Raw genomic sequence first — 25178 nt, forward strand, 5'->3', positions numbered from 1 at the left:
CCCCCCCTTGGCCACTGTTCTTGCATGACATGACCTGTTTCCATTGTAGCATGTATAATGTACCATTCATTCATCTTGTAAGTAGGTACTTAAAATGGCACTATCACACAATCAAGGAAACAAACCAAAACACTAGCAAACCAAATACAAAAAGCTACACAAATTGCATAGCTCATTTCCATTTTCAATACTGAGTGGCTTTCTTTGATCCAGACCAACTTAAGACAGGTTTAAATCCTAAAGGTTCACAGCATTATACCTACCTCGTAAGTAGGTACTTAAAATAGCACTATCACACAATCAAGGAAACAAACCAAAACACTAGCAAACCAAATACAAAAAGCTACACAAATTGCATAGCTTATTTCCATTTTCAATACTGAGTGGCTTTCTTTGATCCAGACCAACTTAAGACAGGTTTAAATCCTAAAGGTTCACAGCATTATACCTATGTTGTAGGTAGGGTATAATGCTGTGAACCTTTACCCAGACCAACTTAAATCCTAAAGGTTCACAGCATTATACCTACCTGTGTTGTACGGCTCATTTCCACTTAGGTGGCTTTGGTGCCTAGCATGACATGAGGTAAATGCCACCCGAGTGGAAATGTAGCTTTATGGACACACAGGTGGGAGGATTAATGGTCCCGTTGAGAGTACATTGACCAGGCTCCCAACTATACTTAATGGTCCTTGCTGTGAATGTGCACTTGGGAGGAAACCCCTAGAGAGTAATTCTTGGGAGAGAGGGCTAATAATGATAAAATTAAATAGTAAAGGTAAGTCCTAAGTACTTACTTGTTTTTAATCTTATGCAACAGCAGTTATTCTTCAATGTCCATGCACTGTTGATGCTAACTATGGCATCTTTCAACTAGGCTTTTATTTTGAGGGATTTTACAATAAATAGCATAGATGAGAAGAAAGCCTTTGATAATTTGAAATGTGGACGCAGGGCTGGGTGCTCTTCTCATGGTTTCACAGCACTTTTTTCGTTTTGTTTATTTTCAAGGAGGTGAAAAATTACTGAATCTACAAACGTAACTTATCAAAAGTGAAGCCAAAATGACAATGGAAGATGTGCATTTGGATCAAACTTTTAAAAATAGGAAGTCGGAAATATTTTGAAACTTTTAGAAAAATCCAAATATTACTAATTAATATTCCTAAAAGTTCGGTTTTTCCAAAATACCATCGATTCAAAGAAAAAATATCCAAATGCTTAAGCTTCATCTGTCTCACTCATCTCACTGTCACGCAAACCACTCTCATTCAACCTCCTTTGAACACAGTGTTGCCGTTTTTCCAAGGTCGTGAATCTCACTCACCTGACAACATTGCTACAAAAAATGTAAAAAAGCCCGGTTTACAATCCTAAATTTATTGTGATCTCTGAGCATTCTCCGAGACTGCTCAAATTAAGATTTTTGAATGCTACGAGGTAACAACGGATTATGGGCTGGTAAGGCCACAAGCACATAGCACAAGCAGCTTTTTTTCGTTTTGTTTATTTTCAAGGAGGTGAAAAATTACTGAATCTACAAACGTAACTTATCAAAAGTGAAGCCACAAGCAGCTTTTTTTCGTTTTGTTTATTTTCAAGGAGGTGAAAAATTACTGAATCTACAAACGTAACTTATCAAAAGTGAAGCCAAATCTTTTTCAAGAAAGGACAACCTCAAAAGACACTCCAATTCTTGTCAAAGTGTATCCTTGAAGAAAAACAAACATGCTTTGTTCTTTGAAGCCTCCCTCTGATGAAACTGTGAGTAAATTCACTTGCAATGAATGTGGGAAATCTTTTTCAAGAAAGGACAACCGCTTTGTTCTATGAAGCCTCCCTCTGATGAAACTGTGAGTAAATTCACTTGCAATGAATGTGGGAAATCTTTTTCAAGAAAGGACAACCTCAAAAGACACTCCAATTCTTGTCAAAGTGTATCCTTGAAGAAAAACAAACATCCCTGTAATTTCTCTGGCTGCTCTGTCCTGTTTTTCACTCAAATTGTTTTGATAGACCATAATGGTTAGAATGCATCAGTCGTCTTCTATTCAATCTTGTCAGTTCAAAGAGTTCAACAACCACTACTCAAATTGATTTGATAGACCATAATGGTTAGAATGCATCAGTCGTCTTCTATTCAATCTTGTCAGTTCAAAGAGTTCAACAACCACTATGAATTTTTCAAATGGAAAAAAACTGAAGAACAATTGACCTACTCTTATTTCTCTCAAAAGCCCCTACTTGTGATACATCATATCAAACAGGTGTCTGGCAAGTAGAGGACCAGTTAATAAAATCTAAAATGGGAATTTTTAGAGGATGAATGAAAAATCATGAACCATGCATAGTTCCTAAAGAACCATTTTTTTTTATTTTATTTTTTTATTTTTTTTTTTTACGAATAATTTGAAGTAGATGCGATGCGTTGATTTGATCTGATTGATTGGAATCCTTGGAGTAGACATCATAAACAGGATGATAGATAACGTGTTGTTCTCTGTGGAACCAATACAATGAGCCATTTCTGCATGTGTTGTCCAAATGTCCATATTTCCCATTCCTCGTCACTTCCCTTCTACTCCTGCTTCTCCCTCTCCTCTTTCTCCTCCTCCTCCTCCATCATGACCACCACCACCACCTCCTCTTCCTCCTCCTCCTCCTCCTCCTCCTCCCTCTCCTCCTCCTTCCCTTTTTCTTCCCGATTCACCTTCTTCTTCTCCTGCACCCCTTCTGTTCCCTTTCCTCCTTCTCCTTCTCCATTATGACCACCATCACCTCCTCTTCTTCCTCCTCCTTCTCCTCCTCCTCTTTTTCTTCCCGATTCACCTTCTCCTTCTCCTTCTTCTCCTTCTCCTTCTTCTCCTTCTCCTCCTCCTTCTCCATTATGACCACCACCACCTCCTCTTCCTCCTCCTTCTCTTTTTCTTCCCGATTCACCTTCTTCTTCTCCTGCATCCCTTCTGTTCCCTTTCCTCCTTCTCCTTCTTCTCTTTCTCCTTCTGCTTCTCCTTCTTCTCCTCCTCCTCCTCCTCCTCCTCTTCATCTCGACTTTCTCTTCTCCCGCCTCTATGGTACCTCTCCATAATTTACTCCCTCCTCTAGTCTAAGTGGAGTTGTATGTTTACTTGAGCAGAAGTCAGAGCCCGAGTGTTATCTATTTGCTAATCCAGTCAGGTACGCTAGGTGGTAGAGCTCACGTACGTGATCGGGGTTCTGATAAGGGCAAACGTTATACAAATAATAAATGATATTGATAGTAAAGGTTATACATAGGATAGGTAGGTACCTACTATGTATCGTTTGTCTTTTTTATACAGAGCAGTATAGTAATAAATTGACTTCGTATGTTATGTAGGTAGGTACTTACCCTGTACTGTGTACTTTTTTCCCCCCTTTTATGTTCGTTCATTTTGCCTGACTTATGACCTAGCGCCTAGCGCTTTTAAACCGTGCAGTATGCAGGTCTGTGTAAATAATGTTCTGTTTTGTACGATATTATCTTAATGGGTACTAAACGAGCCTTCCTAGCTCACTGCGTATAACACTAGACTTGCATCGCGAAGTTCTCGGGTTCAACCCCGGCAGAGTCGAATTTCAGCTGTGTTTGAAATTCAAACTTCGTTTTGTAAGCGATTAAAGTACCCCTTCTGTTCCCTTTCCTCCTTCTCCTTCTTCTCTTTCTCCTTCTCCTTCTCCTTCTCCTTCTCCTTCTCCTCCTCCTCCTCCTCCTCCTCTTCATCTCAACTTTCTCTTCTCCCGCCTCTATGGTACCTCTCCATAATTTACTCCCTCCTCTAGTCTAAGTGGAGTTGTATGTTTACTTGAGCAGAAGTCAGAGCCCGAGTGTTATCTGTTTGCTAATCCAGTCAGGTACGCTAGGTGGTAGAGCTCACGTACGTGATCGGGATTCTGATAAGGGCAAACGTTATACAAATAATAAATGATATTGATAGTAAAGGTTATACATACATAGGATAGGTAGGTAACTACTATGTATCGTTTGTCTTTTTTATACAGAGCAGCATAGTAATAAATTGACTTCTTATGTTATGTAGGTAGGTACTTACCCTGTACTGTGTACTTTTTTCCCCCCTTTTATGTTCGTTCATTTTGCCTGACTTATGACCTAGCGCCTAGCGCTTTTAAATCGTGCAGTATGCAGGTCTGTATAAATAATGTTCTGTTTTGTACGATATTATCTTAATGGGTACTAAAACGAGCCTTCCTAGCTCACTGCGTATATATAACAGTAGACTTACATCGCGAAGTTCTCGGGTTCAACCCCGGCAGAGTCGAATTTCAGCTGTGTTTGAAATTCAAACTTCGTTTTGTAAGCGATTAAAGTATGTGAGTTGTTTTTTTATGAAACATTTGTATTCATCATAACAATGAAGACAAACTAAGGTTTAATTTATTTTGGTCTTTTGTTCCTTTACTGTTTAAACTGCTCATCTTGTTCTTCACTAATCTCTAGTTCTTATCAAAGCCTAGGAATAATAAATTGCACATTTACCTACATCCTACATGATCCCTTCTCATCCCCCCCCCCAAAAAAAAGACTGAGCCTCTTTTTTCCCTCCATCATCCCCACCCCCCTAGTTGGTGATGAAAAAGGGGGCTGGGTGTTGAACCAACAACCTCTATTTCTAAGGTAGGAACATAATACATAAATTACATAATAGTGGTAGGTAAAATTAAAAAAAACTTGCAGTCTCACCCTGTACAATAAAATTTGCATGTTATGTTTACATGGATAGCTATATAGGTACTTAGACTCAGTTAAACCAATTAACAGAACAGATACAATGTTAACAAGAAAAGTTTACTACCTACTTAAGTTCATAGTAAAAAGCAAAGCAGGAAAAACACGACATGCTATTGTTTTCTCTGAACTTTGCTAAAGTACATTTTTTTTTTAAATCTGTTCTTCAGTTATTTATTCACCTATTCTTACTAGAGTTGTACTCTCTGGCTTTGAGCTACGGATTTGGATTATCAAATCAGGCTGAAGGCCCGAAAATTATATCAATTCTGTTCCCTTTCCCGGAGCTTTACACTCATCTGCCGAATTTTGAACACCAAAAAGTCCAATGTGTCTTGCAGAGTCACAAAGACTCAAAACGAAAACACCCTCCTCACATATTTGAACTCAAAAGGGGGGCTTCAAGTAACCAATATGGGCCCTCAATTTGTGAAGCCAAAACTTGAAATTCATTTTGATTGTTCAGTTAAAAACTCATATTTTTCGACAAAAGAGAGTAAGTAATGTTGAATACCATCCATAAGAAAGGGAAGCATTCTCCTTGTGAGAGTCCTTTACCACAATGAAAATACCAAGGGCAGCCCATGGGAGTTGTGAAAACTCTTTAGTTGGTTAAATGGTTAAGTTTAAAGGCCCTTGCAGGACGATTCTATTTGGCTACAGTCCATTGTCTCCGGTCCAAATAGATTGGGGTCAATTAATCTTAGCACCATACGTCAAGTCGACACCATACGAAATGCCGAGTTGATGTCGATTTGTACATGTATTTGCTAAGATCCGTGATGTGTCCATTTTCTCGATTACAATTCTTGGATGTATTCCCTTTGATTACTGGTCCATCTGTGTATTTTTAAATGACAAACATCACTTTTTTCTCTTCTATTTTTTCTCTGTATTTTTCAATTTCCAAGTTGGACTTCTATCTCCATATTATTCTATGGAGTGAGTTTTTTTTTATGAAACATTTATATTCATCATAACAATGAAGACAAACTATGGTTTAATTTATTTTTGTCTTTTGTTCCTTGACTGTTCTAACTGCTCATCTTGTTCTTCACTAATCTCTAGTTCTTACTGTTCTTATCAAAGCCCAGGAATAGTAGTAAATTGCACATTTACCTACATTCTACATGATCCCCTCCCCTCCCATCCCCCCCCCTAAAAAAAGAGAGAGCCTGTTTTTTTTCCTCCATCCCCCCCACCCCCCTAGTTGGTGATGAAAAAAGGGGCTGGGTGTTGAACCAACAACCTCTATTTCTAAGGTAGGAACATAATACATAAATTACATAATAGTGGTAGGTAAAATTAAAAAAAAAAAAAAACTTGCAGTCTCACCCTGTACAATAAAATTTGCATGTTATGTTTACATGGATAGCTATATCTAGGTACTTAGGCTCAGTTAAACCAATTAACAGAACAGATACAATGTTAACAAGAAAAGTTTACTACCTACTTAAGTTCATAGTAAAAAGCAAAGCAGGAAAAACACGACATGCTATTGTTTTCTCTGAACTTTGCTAAAGTACATTTTTTTTTTAAATCTGTTCTTCAGTTATTTATTCACCTATTCTTACTAGAGTTGTACTCTCTGGCTTTGACTCTCGGGCTTTGAGCTACGGATTTGGATTATAAAATCAGGCTGAAGGGCCGAAAATTATATCAATTCTGTTCCCTTTCCCGGAGCTTTACACTCATCTGCCGAATTTTGTACATCAAAAAGTCCAATGTGTCTTGCAGAGTCACAATGACTCAAAACGAAAACACCCTCCTCACATTTTTGAACTCAAAAGGGGGGCTTCAAGTAACCAATATATGCCCTCAATTTGTGAAGCCAAAACTTGAAATTCATTTTGATTGTTCAGTAAAATACTCCAACTGAGGTCCTAACTACATTCCAAGGAGCGCTCCCTGTTTACAAATTCCCTAAAATTCTTTAGTATTTAAGGACTGTGCTTTAAAAAGAAATTGTGGTGTGTCGATATTTATTTGTGACTTTATGTAAACTCAGTTTGTAAATACTCCAACTGAGGTCCTGACCATTAACTACATTCCAAGGAGCGCTCCCTTTTTACAAATTCCCTAAAATTCTTTAGTATTTAAGGACTGTGCTTTAAAAAGAAATTGTGGTGTGTCGATATTTATTTGTGACTTTATGACTTAGTCTGTTGTCATTTATGACCGGAAAGACATTAGCTGCTAGAACATATACAAATCGTCTCTTTAGAAACTTTGTTTTTATTGCAGTTTACCGAGGTGACTCATTGGATTTATGTTCCAGACAAATCCCAACTTTTTTCTCCATTCCAGTTGGGAAACTTTGGTTTTTTATCACAGAAAGGGAAGCATTCTCCTTGTGAGAGTCCTTTACCACAATGAAAATACCAAGGGCAGCCCATGGGAGTTGTGAAAATATTCCCCAGCACACATAAAGGGAATAGAGGAGATGAAAAGAACATAAAGAGAATAGAATGAAGACAAAGGGTAATGTTTTCTGCACTTCGTCGTCGTTAAGATAACTGGTATCAGTCCTCGCCTCTCTCTTCTCTTCCATTCAAATTTCCGCCTGATTTCATTTAAAGAAAAATAAAACAAATAACCACCGGGGTATAGAGGAAAAGAAAAGTGCTGATAAAATGTCAAAGAGATAATAGATAGCGCTCTGCATGCCTTTCATTCTTCTCTCCTATGCGAACCCAGGAATAGGAAGCAAGATAAGGACGGGAGGATTGGGAGGGAGGAGGAAATCTAGGGGTATGAAAAGAGAAGCAACTTACAAGTTTTGTATTGATTTACAGAATGAATAGGGCTCAGGGAAGGAAACGAAAATATCCCCCCAAGGAGTTAGATGTACATACTTACCTCCTAGAGGAGGTAAAATATACCTAACTGTACTTATCTACCTATTTGCTTTCTAACTTTTATTGAAATCGAGAATATGGTTAAAAATCTTGATGACGCTCCGACAGTAAGTAGGTACCCACTTTGCGAGCCTTTTAATTCTCTGGACTTACCCCGAGGTGTTTGGTACAAAGTAAAAATTATAAGAAAAATAGGTAAAAGAAAACATACCTATAAAAATCCTCACAAATAATTGAAATAATTCTCGTGTAAGTAAGTAGGTACCCACTTTTCGAGCCTTTTAATTCTCTGGACTTACCCCGAGGTGTTTGGTACAAAGTAAAAATTATAAGAAAAATAGGTAAAAGAAAACATACCTATCTGCTACCTGGATATTGTTTCAATTTTTGCTGTATTTTCCCACCCACGTGTTGGCGCTGTGAAGTTCACTCATGCTCGTAGACTAAAACTCCTCCTTCTCCCTCAGTCAACTTTTTTTTTCTCAAAGTTAGTCCGCGCCTGTCTACAAGGTGGAATGTTAAAGGGGGTGGAAATGTATATTCTAATAGCGAAGAGGTAATCAGTGTGTTGCTGGGGCTCGATGTCAGGGACCTAGGATAACTCCAGTACCTGAAACCATCACCCCGAATATCATTCTCAATAGATGTGTTCTTGTGCTTTTCCCAAATCAGTGATAGCGTTACGATATGGCGTGTGCTTTATCAAATAGACATGTAAGTTATTTCCTGCTTTTTATCACATTTTAATGAGGATATTGCATGTCAATTTTATTTCTGGTGTGTGTTGGAATTGTTAACATGCGAGCAATGCAAAGGACTTGTGTGTTCTATAAATATTCTATTCCTTGAAGTTCCCATTCATTCATGAAATTTCTGTGTACGTGAGGATTCTATCTTTTATTTATCCCATTCAAAGCTGCTTTATAGAGTTCCATATTTTGTCTTGAAATATGTTTCTTGTCGGTAGAATGTTTTTCAATTGTTTATTCAAATTTGGAGCATTATCTAGTTTTAAATCATTGCTCTGTCTGCCTATTCAAATTTTGTTCACTCCATGTTTTGGTGCGTGTACAATTTGCTGGCAATAAATTCCACTTTGATGTTGCACAGTCTATTATTTCTAAATTTATTTTCAATATAATTATTTAGGTATATTTTTTTCTCGTGAGATACGGAAGTATTGGGAATGGAGACGAAAGAGCTATGAGGTCATTATAATATTCACATAAGGTGTCTGGCAAGTAGAGGACCGGTTAATAAAATGGGAATTTTTAGAGGATGAATGAAAAATCATGAACCATGCATAGTTCCTAAAGAACTATTCACATAAGATGTCTGGCAAGTAGAGGACCGGTTAATAAAATGGGAATTTTTAGAGGATGAATGAAAAATCATGAACCATGCATAGTTCCTAAGGAACCATTTTTTTTTTTTTTTTACGAATAATTTGAAGTAGATGCGATGCGTTAATTTGATCTGATTGATTGGAATCCTTGGAGTAGACATCATAAATAGGATGATAGATAACTTGTTGTTCTCTGTGGAACCGATATAATGAGCCATTTCTGCATGTGTTGTCCATATTTCCCATTCCTCGTCACTTCCCTTCTACTTCTGCTTCTCCCTCTCCTCTTTCTCCTCCTCCTCCATCATGACCACCACCACCACCACCTCCTCCTCCTCCCTCTCCTCCTCCTCCTCCCTCTCCTCCTCCTTCCCTTTTTCTTCCAGATTCACCTTCTTCTTCTCCTGCACCCCTTCTGTTCCCTTTCCTCCTTCTCCTCCTCCTTCTCCATTATGACCACCACCACCACCTCCTCTTCCTCCTCCTTCTCCTTCTCTTTTTCTTCCCGATTCACCTTCTTCTTCTCCTGCACCCCTTCTGTTCCCTTTCCTCCTTCTCCTTCTCTTTTTCTTCCCGATTCACCTTCTCCTTCTCCTCCTCCTTCTCCTTCTCTTTTTCTTCCCGATTCACCTTCTTCTTCTTCTTCTTCTTCTTCTTCTTCTTCTTCTTCTTCTTCTTCTTCTTCTTCTTCTTCTTCTTCTTCTCCTTCTGCTCCTCCTCCTCCTCCTCCTCTTCATCTCGACTTTCTCTTCTCCCGCCTCTATGGTACCTCTCCATAATTTACTCCCTCCTCTAGTCTAAGTGGAGTTGTATGTTTACTTGAGCAGAAGTCAGAGCCCGAGTGTTATCTATTTGCTAATCCAGTCAGGTACGCTAGGTGGTAGAGCTCACGTACGTGATCGGGGTTCTGATAAGGGCAAACGTTATACAAATAATAAATAAATGATATTGATAGTAAAGGTTTACTACCAATACATACATAGGATAGGTAGGTACCTACTATGTATCGTTTGTCTTTTTTATACAGAGCAGTATAGTAATAAATTGACTTCGTATGTTATGTAGGTAGGTACTTACCCTGTACTGTGTACTTTTTTCCCCCCTTTTATGTTCGTTCATTTTGCCTGACTTATGACCTAGCGCCTAGCGCTTTTAAACCGTGCAGTATGCAGGTCTGTGTAAAAAATGTTCTGTTTTGTACGATATTATCTTAATGGGTACTAAAACGAGCCTTCCTAGCTCACTGCGTATATATAACAGTAGACTTACATCGCGAAGTTCTCGGGTTCAACCCCGGCAGAGTCGAATTTCAGCTGTGTTTGAAATTCAAACTTCGTTTTGTAAGCGATTAAAGAGTAGGTTGTAAGCGTTCGTTTGTAAGCGATGAGCAAAGGAAGCACTCTGTAGTGTCCATCAACCGTGCCATAACCGTAAACTTTAATCGCGATTTTTCAAAAACCTGATCTTCCGATTTCTGCGAACTTTCTTCTCAACGATTCTTAACACTTTACACTTTTGTACATAGCAAAGAAAAAAATAGAAAGTAAAAATTTTTTGCTACTTAAAGGTACCTACAACGAAATTGCCAGCAGAAAGCATATTAGGTACCTTGTTAACAGCTAACATCGACATCCCTGTCGTGAATTTAACACCTCCAGCCCTTCCTCCAAGCTTTAAAACAATCCAATTTTATGTTCCTATTGCCCCATAAAAATGAATAAAAAATGGATTTTTTTATGACCTTTTTTTTTTCTACCATAAAAAAAGAACTTGCTTCTTCACAGACTCCAGAAACATTGAGAACAATCAATAATTCCTTTTCAATTGAAACTCTACCATAAAAAAAGAACTTGCTTCTTCACAGACTCCAGAAACATTGAGAACAATCAATAATTCCTTTTCAATTGAAACTTAAGTGAAGCTTTTCAGCAAAGATATGAAATTTTGTTTACTAATCGTTTTCTATTCTTTTTACATTATCTGCGAAAGGTGCACCTAGAAATTTTCAGTTGCTCTTAGAAGAATTGGCCAGTATGTATGTTCTTTAGTTGGTTAAATGGTTAAGTTTAAAGGCCCCTGCAGGACGATTCTATTTGGCTACAGTCCATTGTCTCTGGTCCAAATGGATTCGGGTCAATTAATCTTAGCACCATACGTCAAGTCGACACCATACGAAATGCCGAGTTGATGTCGATTTGTACATGTATTTGCTAAGATCACCAAAATATTACTGAAAAAGAAATGCTGGGGGAAAAAATTGTACAACCTCAAAACCTTGTTTAGATTGCGGGAATGCGGGCGTGAAGGGATTCGTAGGAGCTGAACCCTCTAGGGCTGTTTGCCCCTACACCTAAGCCTCAGAGTGGGCGGCTTTTTGTGTATTATGAAACGGGGGCGGCCCTTGCAGGACGATTCTATTTGGCTACAGTCCATTGTCTCTGGTCCAAATGGATTCGGGTCAATTAATCTTAGCGCCATACGTCAAGTCGACACCATACGAAATGCCGAGTTGATGTCGATTTGTACATGTATTTGCTAAGATCACCAAAATATTACTGAAAAAGAAATGCTGGGGGGGAAAATTGTACAACCTCAAAACCTTGTTTAGATTGCGGGCGTGAAGGGATTCGTAGGAGCTGAACCCTCTAGGGCTGTTTGCCCCTACAGTCCCTACACCTAAGCCTCAGAGTGGGCGGCTTTTTGTGTATTATGAAACGGGGGCGAAGGGACTTTTCAGTCTCATTCTGACCAGATACATAGTAATATTTTGTCCTAGCCGAGCTGCAGTCAGTGACCATACCATTCGGAGACTCATTCTCCTAATTCTAAACAAAGGTGATTTACAAATATCCAGTTTGACTAATTTTCTTCCCGGTTTTGGTTTCAGATCTCGACATTGCTGTCTCACAGGGAGCGGTCCATATGTTCAGAACGGTCACTCCGAGTTGTGGCCCGGGTACAAAATATTACTGAAAAAGAAATGCTGGGGGGAAAAAATTGTACAACCTCAAAACCAATTTGTTTAGATTGCGGGCGTGAAGGTATTCGTAGGAGCTGAACCCTCTAGGGCTGTTTGCCCCTACACCTAAGCCTCAGAGTGGGCGGCTTTTTGTGTATTATGAAACGGGGGCGAAGGAACTTTTCAGTCTCATTCTGACCGGATAAATAGTAATATTTTGTCCTAGCCGAGCTGCAGTCAGTGACTATACCATTCGGAGACTCATTCTCCTAATTCTAAACAAAGGTGATTTACAAATTTTCTCCCCGGTTTTGGTTTCAGATCTCGACATTGCTGTCTCACAGGGAGCGGTCCATATGTTCAGAACGGTCACTCCGAGTTGTGGCCCGGGTAGGTCAGGCTGTCAATGTGGCCATAGAGCGGTTTGTGACAGTAGGGGAGAGCATAGCTGACGACAATCCGGAAATCAAGGCCGATCTCTATCAAGCTTGCAAGGACGCTAGAGTGGCAGGTAAGAATGAGTGATTTGTGCACTGAAATAGTCTGCCTAATGGTCAGGACCACAAACGCAGTTTAAACTTGGTTTAAGCACAATTTGATTGGCTAGAAAAAATTGAAATCAATCAGATTGCTTTAAAAAAAAGTTTGATAGAGGGAACTGTAACTGCTAAGATCCTATCGTTCCGCAATCGAAGAGAGAAGGAAGACAGGAGAGGAGAAAGCCAGCTGTTCCGAGAACGAACATTATCCGTTCAGGATAAAATCCATCCCGGGTGGGGATCGAACCCGCGGCGTAACGCTTACAAGGCAAACACGCTACCAACCAAGCTAACTAGGCTGGCAATGATTGCTTCATCCAATAGTTGAACTTGAACTGAGTTCAGTATTTACAAACTGAGTTTTAAACTCAGTAATCGAACCCGCGGCCTAGCGCTTACAAGGCAGACACTTTACCAACCAAGCTAACTAGGCTGGCAATGATTGCTTCATCCAATAGTTGAACTTAAAGTGAGGTTAGTATTTATAAACTGAGTTTAAACTTCAACTGAGGTCCTGACCATTAACTACATTCTAAGGAGCGCTCCCTGTTTACAAATTCCCTGAAATTCTTTAGTATTTAAGGACTGTGCTTTAAAAAGAAATTGTGCTGTGTCGATATTTATTTCTGACTTAGTCTGTTGTTATTTATGACCGGAAAGACGTTTGCTGGTTGAACATCTACAAATCGTCTCTTTAGAAACTTTGTTTTTATTGCAATTTACCGAGGTGACTCATTGGATTTATGTTCCAGACAAATCCCAACTTTTTTCTCCATTCCAGTTGGGAAACTTTGGTTTTTTATCACTGAGGTTCTCCGTTATCTACATATGTTATATTATATTGAACATTAATCTCTCCAAGGAACTCGGTCAAAAGAAAAATAAATTGATGATGATGACTAGAGTTTTTATTGTTGTCATTTTGCCTAGACTTTCTACTAGTTCTTGTTGACTACATGAATAGATTTTTTCGCTGAGGATGGAAATAGGAGGGATGGACACACTATGTGATGGGCATGCTACGACACTGACCCATAAAGTCCAATGTAGCAGATGTTTCATTGCTACCAAATAAAAACCCAATGAAACAATTTCCTTTTTTTTTATCTTGCTTTCTGCTTTCCCCCAGACTGTTCAGCCATTATCTGTATTCTGTATAAACGTAGATAGGTATGTTCCTTCTTAGATTGAAGATAAATTTGAAGAGTGTAGACATACCTACATAGATACCTTGAACTTTCCGCAAACCCATTTATCATGATTTCATCGTAACGACCAAATTCCTGTCTTAGCATTTGCCCTTTAGTATTTTGTATTCTGAAGCTCAGAAAGGAGGAAGAAAGAAGATTAGAAGTAGAGAGGGGGGAAGAGAGAGAGTGAAGTAGATATAACTTGACTTTTGACTGGATGCCAAGTACATCAATGAGAGGGAGAGAGGGAAAGTCATATTATTTAAGGAGTGTGCTTTAAAAAGAAATTGTGGTGTCGATATTTATTTGTGACTTAGTCTGTTGTTATTTATGACCGGAAAGACATTAGCTGCTAGAACATATACAAATCGTCTCTTTAGAAACTTTGTTTTTATTTGCAGTTTACCGAGGTGAATCATTGAAGAATTTATGTCCCAGATAAATTCCAACTTTTTTCTCCATTCCAGTTCGGAAACTTTGGTTTTTATCACTGAGGTTCTCCGTTATCTAGTATCTACATATGCTATATTATATTGAACCTTAATCTCTCCAAGGAACTCGGTCGGAAGAAAAATAAATTGATGATGATGATGATGATGATGATGATGACTAGAGTTTTTATTGTTGTCATTTTGCCTAGACCCCTAGACTTTCTACTAGTTCTTGTTGACTGCATGAATAGATTTTTTCGCTGAGGATGGAAATAGGAGGGATGGACACACTATGTGATGGGCATGCTACGACACTGTATTATATTGAACATTAATCTCTCCAAGGAACTCGGTCGGAAGAAAAATAAATTGATGATGATGACTAGAGTTTTTATTGTTGTCATTTTGCCTAGACTTTCTACTAGTTCTTGTCTTCTTGTTGACTGCATGAATAGATTTTTTCGCTGAGGATGGAAATAGGAGGGATGGACACACTATGTGATGGGCATGCTACGACACTGACCCATAAAGTCCAAGGTAGCAGATGTTTCATGGCTACCAAATAAAAACCCAATGAAACAATTTCTTTTTATCTTGCTTTCTGCTTTCCCCCAGACTGTTCAGCCATTATCTGTATTCTGTATAAACGTAGATAGGTATGTTCCTTCTTAGATCTTCCCCCAGACTGTTCACCAGTTATCTATATCAATGTAGACAGGTATGTTCCTTCTTAGATTGAAGATAAATTTGAAGAGTGTAGATACCTTGAACTTTCCGCAAACCCATTTATCATGATTTCATCGTAACGACCAAATTCCTGTCTTAGTGTTTGCCCTTTAGTATTTTGTATTCTGAAGCTCAGAAGGAGGAAGAAAGAAGATTAGAAGTAGAGGGGGGAAGAGAGAGAGAGTGAAGTAGATATAACTTGACTTTTGACTGGATGCCAAGTACATCAATGAGAGGGAGAGAGGGAAAGTCATAAAGCACAATAGAATACAAAGAAGTTGGTCGTATTGTGTCTGGTATTGTTATCATTTATTACAGCTGACAGTGTGTTGTTCTCTTCATTTCTGTGTAGTGGCGTGGCGTTACAACTGAGAGACCGTAGGTTCGAAAAGGTGTGAGATTGACATTTGCTAATGTTTGGTATCTAGTTTCCTCGAAAAATTGAAATTATCTGACTTACATTACACTGAAATGGGGTTCTTTTCTGACGAAATTCCTGTGTGCGGAGTCCAGTTTGTAGGACTATTGCACCCCACACAACTGAGAGACCGTAGGTTCGAAAAGAAAGGTGTGAGATTGACATTTGCTAATGTTTGGTATCTAGTTTCCTCGAAAAATTGAAATTTGGCCTGGTGTTCTGGTCAGTGCTTCCAGTTGTCCTATCTCTTATCTGACTTACATTACACTGAAATGGGGTTCTTTTCTGACGAAATTCCTGTGTGCGGAGTCCAGTTTGTAGGACTATTGCACCCCAATCTGACTTACACTAAAGCCCAGCCCAGGCATTAATGCCTGAAATAAAGAGACTACATACTTGTTGTCCTTCATACCTACATAGGGGCATAGAGTACATTTCTAAATGAAGCTCTATGCTGTTACTCGGCTAATGCGATTTCAGAGGTGATGAAAGATTTAGATTGGATTTTTTCTCGTTTTTTAATGCAAACGTCCTAAGCAATGCGATTTCCTGAATGCATTTCATAGGTAATTAGGTTAGTCAGGTTAGTGATTGTTTTCATAGCATTGAGCAGAAGAGCGAACGAGAGAAAACAAAATATTTCTCTCACCTTTTATGGTTTCAAATCTGGCTGGGTCACTAGAATTACCTTTATCCCATTATTTTCATATGCGGTGAGCTTAAACTTAAGGGACCGTCTAAACACTATGTTTATATTATTTACCTCTCTACATACCGTACTATAACCATGTAGGTGGTATTAGTTAGCACGGTAGACTCTGGAGGTTGGTGGTTCGAGTCCAAGTCAAGACATAAAATCTATTATCTAGCGCAGTGCATTGAGCGGGGAACGACATTTGTGACAAGCATTTATATGCTTAACACAATTAAAATTCCTATAAGTACTTACCTAGGTGGTAATGGTGCACAAAATAAGTAGTTGTCATTATCAACTTCAGTGGTGTAGTGGTTAGCGCGGTGGACTTGGGACATGGAGGTTGGTGGTTCGAGGAATAAAAGATATATCTAGGTATACTAAGATGGGGACGATTTTTGTGAAGAACATTTAAGATTTTAGGTACCGTCATCTGAGGTGACTTTGCACCTGCCCGGGTGACTTTGCACCAACTCAGTAAAATGTTTTGAATGCTGACTGAATGCTTGTAGAAAGAAAAAAAAATATTGGTAGGTTCTTTGTTTGTGAACCATTAAAGTCATTTCATCCCCAAAATACACCCCTCCCCAGATTTGTATTTAAGCTTAATCCACCTTTTTGGCTGTTTGCTCCTACACCTAAGCCTGCCAACAAACCCTAAAACATGTGGGATCATGGCTAGAAAAAATACCATCTATCCAGGTAGGTATACACCAGGTATTCTATGGAGTGAGTTTTGTTTGTAAGCGGTGAGCAAAGGAAGCACTCTATAGTGTCCATCAACCGTGCCATAACCGTAAACTTTAATCGCGATTTTTCAAAAACATGATCTTCCGATTTCTGCGAACTTTCTTCTCAACGATTCTTAACACTTTTGTGCATAGCAAAGAAAAAAATAGAAAGTAAAAAAATTTTTCTACTTAAAGGTACAACGAAATTGCCAGCAGAGAGCATTTTAGGTACCTTGTTAACAGCTAACATCGACATCCCTGTCGTGAATTTAACACCTCCAGCCCTTCCTCCAAGCTTTAAAACAATCCAATATTTGTAAGCGATGAGCAAAGGAAGCACTCTGCAGTGTCCATCAACCGTGCCATAACCGTAAACTTTAATCGCGATTTTTCAAAACATGATCTTCCGATTTCTGCGAACTTTCTTCTCAACGATTCTTAACACTTTACACTTTTGTGCATAGCAAAGAAAAAAATAGAAAGTAAAAAATTTTTGCTACTTAAAGGTACAACGAAATTCCCAGCAGAGAGCATATTAGGTACCTTGTTAACAGCTAACATCGACATCCCTGTCGTGAATTTAACACCTCCAGCCCTTCCTCCAAGCTTTAAAACAAATTGGACCTGGAATCTGGAGGTTGGTGGTTCAAGTCATGAAAGGCATCTAGGTGTACTAAGATGGGGACGATTTTTGTGAAGAACATTTAAGATTTTAAGTATACTTAACACATAAGGCCAGCCTATCACTATCAGGTAGATCTAACAGGTACACCTTATCAGGTATACCTGGCACCTGATGAGCACACACACTATCATGTAGACCTGACAGGTACGGCCGTAATAGTCCGAATGTCAGGTCTACCTGATACCTGATGAGGACTCACACTATATTATCTCTTGTTTCCCATTGTGGTTGGTGGTTCAAGTCATGAAAGGCATCTAGGTGTACTAATATGGGGACGATTTTTGTGAAGAACATTTAAGATTTTAAGTATACGTAACACATAAGGCCAGCCTATCACTATCAGGTATATCTGACAGGTACACCTTATCAGGTATACCTGGCACCTGATGAGCACACACACTATCATGTAGACCTGACAGGTACGGCCGTAATAGTCCGAATTAACACATAAGGCCAGCCTATCACTATCAGGTAGATCTGACAGGTACACCTTATCAGGTATACCTGGCACCTGATGAGCACACACACTATCATGTAGACCAGACAGGTACGGCCGTAATAGTCCGAATGTCAGGTCTACCTGATACCTGATGAGGACTCACACTATATTATCTCTTATTTCCCATTGTGTATTTCAGGTGAAGCTATAGAAAGTCTGTGCGAGAAGACTCTGGATAATTCAATCACTGAGAGAGGAGCCATAGCGCGGGCAGCCAGATGTCTTCTCAGTTCAGTGACCCGGGTTCTTATCCTGGCGGATGTTGTCGTGGTCAAGCAACTCATCTTCTCCAAGGATAAGGTAAGTTACCCTTAAGGTCCAAGGACAAGGTCCTTTTCTGTCAAAGCACTTTAACAAAGGATACCATTACTCAACATTCCTTATGGGGTCCTTATTCTTTACCTTGCACGTTCACTCGACCCTAGCGTGTTATGCTAATAAGTGACTTCATTGAAATCCCAAGCTACAAGCTAGTCACTGGCAGGAAAGGTATAAAAGGTGTTGCAAAGGTATATCCCATTGTGTATTTCAGGTGAAGCTATAGAAAGTCTGTGCGAGAAGACTCTGGATAATTCAATCACTGAGAGAGGAGCCATAGCGCGGGCAGCCAGATGTCTTCTCAGTTCAGTGACCCGGGTTCTTATCCTGGCGGATGTTGTCGTGGTCAAGCAACTCATCTTCTCCAAGGATAAGGTAAGTTACCCTTAAGGTCCAAGGACAAGGTCCTTTTCTGTCAAAGTACTTTAACAAAGGTTACCATTACTCAACATTCCTTATGGGGTCCTTATTCTTTACCATGCACGTTAACTCGACCCTAGCGTGTTATGTTAATAAGTGACTTCATTGAAATCCCAAGCTACAAGCTAGTCACTGTCAGGAAAGGTATAAAGGTGTTGCAAAGGCATAATTTTACTATGGTAAAAAGCGCTAATGTAGAAGTGCAACCATTTTATTATTTCTTATGGAGATACTGAGAGTACGTAAGTATACGTTTTATTATTTTCTCCCTCTTCGTTTCCTCTTTATTTCTGCCTCCTTTATTACTTCTATAATGATCTTTCTATTAGGCCTCAAAGGTATAATATTACTATGGTAAAAGGCGCTAATGTAGAAGTGCAACCATTTTATTATTTCTTCTCTTTCTATAAAGGATACTGAGAGTATACGTTTTATTATTTTCTCCCTCTTCGTTTCCTCTTTATTTCTGCCTCCTTTATTACTTCTATAATGATCTTTCTATTAGGCCTAACTAAGGTTTAATTTATTTTGGTCTTTTGTTCCTTGACTGTTCAAACTGCTCATCTTGTTCTTCACTAATCTCTATTTCTTATCAAAGCCCAGGAATAATAAATTGCACATTTACCTATGTCATCCTAATACATGATCCCTTCTCATCCCCCTGCATGACATGACCTGTTTATGATCTTTCTATTAGGCCTCCCCTATTCCTTCCATAACGATCGTTCTCTTAGGTATCTTCGTTGCTTCCATTTTTCTTTATTTAGATATGTATTCTATTTTTCTAAGCAAGGGAACGGATACCTAGATATTACATGTAGGTAGGTACAGTGGTACAGCCTGTTTTTTCATCTACATATTCTACATAGTTACATATGTAGTGTCTAGGTAAAATGTATTTAAATATCTGACATGTGCTATGCTTCCATTTTTCTTTATTTAGATACCTATGTATTGTATTTTTCTAAGCAAGGGAACGGATACCTAGATATTACATGTAGGTAGGTACCGTGGTACAGCCTGTTTTTTCATCTACATATTCTACATAGTTACATATGTAGTGTCTAGGTAAAATGTATTTAAATATCTGACATGTGCGAACAAAGGTGATTTACAAATATCCAGTTCGACTAATTTTCTCCCCGGTTTTGGTTTCAGATCTCGACATTGCTGTCTCACAGGGAGCGGTCCATATGTTCAGAACGGTCGCTCCGAGTTGTGGCCCGTGTAGGTCAGGCTGTCAATGTGGCCATAGAGCGGTTTGTGACAGTAGGGGAGAGCATAGCTGACGACAATCCGGAAATCAAGGCCGATCGAGCCACGTTGTGTCTATACAAACACACATGTGCTATTGTTGTTCAATTCAATAATGTTCCATTCCTTTGCTATGGAAAAACAATATCCTATCCTCTATTACATTATACCACGTCCTTCCTTCCCATCTATTTATCTATCTATCTCTCTTCCCATCCATCTATCTATCTCTCCATTCTTTGAAAGCTTCTTTCCTCTCCCTATTGTTCTAATTCCTCTGTGTTTTATTTGTTCTTGCATTATTCCATTTCCTTGTATCTATCTATCTATCTCTCTTCCCATCCATCTATCCATCTCTCCATTCTTTGAAAGCTTCTTTCCTCTCCCTATTGTTCTAATTCCTCTGTGTTTTATTTGTTCTTGCATTATTCCATTTCCTTCATTGTATTAGTCTATTTGCTCATCAAATCTCGAAATCTCGCTTTATTGAATTTTCCATTAGTACTCCAACAGAGTGGTACGAACGAAATTTTCCCATGTCATACAATTTCCGAAAATGTACAATTTTATTATTATTTCCGAAAATACTTATACTCTAATTTCATTCCTTATTTTCCTCGATTCTTTGAAAGCTTCTTTCCTCTCCCTATTTCCTTATTTTTTATTTTCCCTGTCCTTGATTATTTCCGAAAATACTTATACGTACTCTAATTTCATTCCTTATTTTCCTCGATTCTTTGAAAGCTTCTTTCCTCTCCCTATTTCCTTATTTTTTATTTTCCCTGTCCTTGCTTGAAATATTGAAAAACTGTTTTCTGTAAGTTTATTTGCGGTACCATACAATTCGGTATTATATTGGTACTGTTTAAGGTTTCGTGGAAATATCTATTATATGTATTTCATATTTTCCAAGTTCTACTATGCCTATCACTACAGTTTATTCAAGGTTATCGTTGTCATTTGATAACATTCGACTTTGCTGGATTTTTAGAATTTTTATAGGCATAGGTACCCGTATTTACAGGTCTCTTAAGATGTGCTCACTGTCCACACATAGTCGACTGAACCGTCCACACTGCCTCGATAACATAGATTCACTTCTTCACCTCGTCGATCCACCATCGATCGACTTTCTTTCGACAGTTGATTGACGAGTTCGACTATGTGTTTCATTACAAATTTTCATAAGAGACCCTTGAAAAATGGAGTGTGCCTGAAAGCATGTGTTGTGTTCCAATCCCTCAACACTTCAGGGTTCTCCTGAAGCTCTTCCGCCTATTTGCTGGATTTTTAGAATTTTTATAGGCATAGGTACCCGTATTTACAGGTCCCTTAAGATGTGTTCACTGTCCACACATAGTCGACCGGCCGTCAATCGATGTCGACTGAACCGTCCATACTGCCTCGATAACATAGATTCACTTCTTCACCTCGTCGATCCACCATCGATCGACTTTCGGTCAACGGTTGATTGACGAGTTCGACTATGTGTTTCATTACAAATTTTCATAAGTAGATGGTTCCTTCAAATTAAATTGTACCCAAGGGCAAGGAAATCCTAGACCCTTGAAAAATGGAGTGTGCCTGAAAGCATGTGTTGTGTTCCAATCCCTCAACACTTCAGGATTCTCCTGAAGCTCTTCCGCCCAACCAATTGGTCTTATAACTCCCTCTGTACCTATTTGCCCACAGGTGTCTCGCAGTCTGTGTCGTTTGGAGAACGTCACCAACTTCACCGAATTCGTCAAGGCGTTCTCTCAGTTCGGAGGGGAAATGGTGGAGCTAGCCCATGTGACGGGGGAGAGAGGGGGAGATCTCAAGGATGAGAGGAGGAGGGCGCAGATGAGTGCTGCCCGTCAAGTCCTGGAGCGATCTACCATGCTCTTGCTAACCTCTTCCAAGGTATGAACCCTATACCGATATTCTGAGACACTGAGTACCATACTTCAGTCCAGCGTGGGAATGCAGTATCAATGTTAGGAACGCTACCGTCAGGACAAGCCCTGGCGGAATTTTATATGTTGTAATTTTAGCAAAGCAAATATGAAATATTGATCCCAAATTAGTTTGGGATTCGATATGTGTGTAAAAGATCCCAACTATCGCTAGATTTTAGTCTAACTTTTCTTGTTGTGCTGTAACTACCTATAATTTGTTCAAATAGAACAGAACTAATGTGTCTATTTGTTTCTGTTCTATTGTAGACATGTCTTCGTCATCCAGACAGCGAGACCGCGCGTCAGAACCGCGACACCGTGTTCTGTCAGATGCGACAAGCAATGGATCTCATTCACCATGTCGTCCGGGATGGCGTAGACCCCCCCGCCTCCCTCTGCCTCGACGAGGAAGAAGGAGAAAGCCTGGGGCCCGTGCTTCGAACCCTCGACTCTCTGGTTGAAATGACGAGGCTGACGACCGAGACGGAGCGACTGGGGCAATGTTTGGACACGATGGTGGATCGAACCCAAGACTTTACGGACAGCGCGTACACCCCGCACCACAGGCGAGAGAACATCCTCGCCCTGTGTCACAGGATACGAAACCATCTACAGGACTTGATACGAGTAGCGTCCAACCCTGTACGTATACTTGAGTAGCGTCCAACCCTGTACGTATACTTGATACGAGTCCAGTCGTGAGGAGCTTATATTTTGAGGTGATATTTTGCATGATCTACAGCTTCTTGACCCTCTGACCTTGACAAAAAAATGACAACAACATAGGTAAGTGTGACAAGTTAGGAAATAGCAAAGGTTGAGTGCGAAGTCAAAACCAAACGTCAGCCCAAAACAATCACCCTATCTAGGGCTGATTAAGAGGCTGACGAAAAAAGTTAAGAAATAGCAAAGGTTGAGTGCGAAGTCAAAACCAAACGTCAGCCCAAAACAATCACCCTATCTAGGGCTGATTAAGAGGCTGACGAAAAACGCAGACTCGATCTGAACACGCAAATGGTACCCGATACCATCTCTCCTCTTGTCCATTTCTTGTAATCATCTCTCTTCTAATCTATCAATATTCTCGTGGTTGCAGGAGCACGCAGATTCCTATTCCCCTTCCTCGGATGTTGAACAAGCCATCACTCAATGTCTGCAGGCCACGCGAGATCTCAGACTCGAACTGATAGACACAGCAGGAGAGCAAACGGGAGAACTAGCCCGTCTGCAGGCCACGCGAGATCTCAGACTCGAACTGATAGACACAGCAGGAGAGCAAACGGGAGAACTAGCCCTGGTGACAAGGGGAGGCCATCAGCTTGTGACAGATATACGGAATAGTGCCCTGGCAGCCGACGTAACGAGGCTGGAAGAATACAGCGACAAGTTCCAAGAAACTGTAGATCATATTGTAGAAGTAAGTTTATAACTAGACCATATTTAAGAAACTCTCACTTCAACTCCAGCGCTCGTAGAGCAAACACCTCTCTCGCGATTTTTGGTCTGATGATTTGAATCTGAGTATTCTCGAAAACTCACCAAATTTTCTTTGTTGAAAGTCGAATCTCAATTGTCTTTTTATTTTTTTTATTTTAAGAAACAAGTTTATATTTGTGTTCTAAAAGTTATCAACAGGCGGCTATTTCTTGAAAATAATCTTTTTGTACTGAAGTATGTACTGGATTAAATCCGCCACTAACCCTAATCCAAGGAGCGTTGACTCTGATTTAATGACGATGCAATACCTTTCTTTTTAAAGTACACTCCTTGGATACTAAGGAATATCAGGGCATTTGTAAACAAGGAGAGCTCCTTGGATTATTTTTACCTCTGTGGCTGAGTGGTCAAGAGCACTGACTCTAAACTCGGAGGTGCTGGGTTCGAATCAAGGACAGGACGGAAACTGTAGATCATATTGTAGAAGTAAGTTTATAACTAGACCATGTTTAAGAAACTCTCACTTCAACTCCAGCGCTCGTAGAGCAAACACCTCTCTCGCGATTTTTGGTCTGATGATGGGAATCTGAGTATTCTCGAAAACTCGTTAAATTTTCTTTGTTGAAAGTCGAATCTCAATTGTCTTTTTAATTTTTTATTTTAAGAAACGAGTTTATGTTTGTGTTCTAAAAGTTATCAACAGACGGCTATTTCTTGAAAATAATCTTTTTGTACTGAAGTACCTATGTACTGGATAAAATCCGCCACTAACCCTAATCCAAGGAGCGTTGACTCTGAATTAATGACGATGCAATACCTTTTTTTTTAAAGTACACTCCTTGGATACTAAGGAATATCAGGGCATTTGTAAACAAGGAGAGTTCCTTGGATTATTTTTACCTCTGTGGCTGAGTGGTCAAGAGCACTGACTCTAAACTCGGAGGTGCTGGGTTCGAATCAAGGACAGGACGAAAATTTTCTAACCAAACTTTTCCGTTCTCGGATAGGCATGGATGTAAAAGAATGTGCTTTAAGTATGTAATGCGAAAGCGGCATCGTACAATTTCAGTGTATAAATTAACTAATGTTCTATTCTACTCCCTCAGATCTGTAAGCTGCTGAGGCACATGGCAGGGACAGAAACGTCCCAAATTAGTTTGGGATTCGATATGTGTGTAAAAGATCCCAACTATCGCTAGATTTTAGTCTAACTTTTCTTGTTGTGCTGTAACTACCTATAATTTGTTCATTTATTCACAAAAGAGACTGTCTCAATTGTTTGGCTCATTTTTTACTCAATTGTCTATTTAAATACATAAGATCTTGTTTCGACTGCGGGACTTTTCAGTCTCTTTCTGGCAGTATACGCAGGGTATATTGTCTTCTATTTAGTTCTCTTCTATCGTAGAACTAATGTGTCTATTTGTTTCTGTTCTATTGTAGACATGTCTTCGTCATCCAGACAGCGAGACCGCGCGTCAGAACCGCGACACCGTGTTCTGTCAGATGCGACAAGCAATGGATCTCATTCACCATGTCGTCCGGGATGGCGTAGACCCCCCCGCCTCCCTCTGCCTCGACGAGGAAGAAGGAGAAAGCCTCGGGCCCGTGCTTCGAACCCTCGACTCTCTGGTTGAAATGACGAGGCTGACAGCAAGCCATCACTCAATGTCTGCAGGCCACGCGAGATCTCAGACTCGAACTGATAGACACAGCAGGAGAGCAAACGGGAGAACTAGCCCTGGTGACAAGGGGAGGCCATCAGCTTGTGACAGATATACGGAATAGTGCCCTGGCAGCCGACGTAACGAGGCTGGAAGAATACAGCGACAAGTTCCAGGAAACTGTAGATCATATTGTAGAAGTAAGTTTATAACTAGACCATGTTTAAGAAACTCTCACTTCAACTCCAGCGCTCGTAGAGCAAACACCTCTCTCGCGATTTTTGGTCTGATGATGGGAATCTGAGTAT

The 25178-nt window shown here is 39.7% G+C and overlaps 2 protein-coding genes across 6 annotated transcripts in view; one reads left to right on the plus strand and one right to left on the minus strand.

Moving 5' to 3' along the window:
* The window catches only part of LOC103508050 (microspherule protein 1), a 31656-nt gene extending 23617 nt beyond the window's left edge, over positions 1-8039 (minus strand). For 4 of the 5 annotated variants that reach the window (XM_026822777.1, XM_026822774.1, XM_026822773.1 and 1 more), the window contains exon 1: positions 798-914. The gene's annotated coding sequence lies outside the window, so the exon portion shown is untranslated. Of the gene's footprint in view, positions 1-797; positions 915-7980 lie in introns of those variants that run through there. The other variant, XM_026822776.1, reaches the window with a different exon arrangement.
* LOC103508061 (alpha-catulin) overlaps positions 1-25178 on the plus strand; it is a 53619-nt gene that overhangs the window by 4398 nt on the left and 24043 nt on the right. The window contains exons 2-7 of the mRNA XM_026822779.1: positions 12249-12438; positions 17980-18140; positions 21525-21734; positions 22037-22411; positions 22866-22992; positions 23062-23186. Of these exons, the coding sequence (XP_026678580.1) occupies positions 12249-12438; positions 17980-18140; positions 21525-21734; positions 22037-22411; positions 22866-22992; positions 23062-23186 (1188 nt within the window). The remainder of the gene's footprint in view (positions 1-12248; positions 12439-17979; positions 18141-21524; positions 21735-22036; positions 22412-22865; positions 22993-23061; positions 23187-25178) is intronic.

The sequence above is a fragment of the Diaphorina citri genome, unplaced genomic scaffold, assembly GCF_000475195.1.
Source record: "Diaphorina citri unplaced genomic scaffold, Diaci psyllid genome assembly version 1.1 scaffold363, whole genome shotgun sequence".
Taxonomy (NCBI): Eukaryota; Metazoa; Arthropoda; class Insecta; order Hemiptera; family Psyllidae; genus Diaphorina; species Diaphorina citri.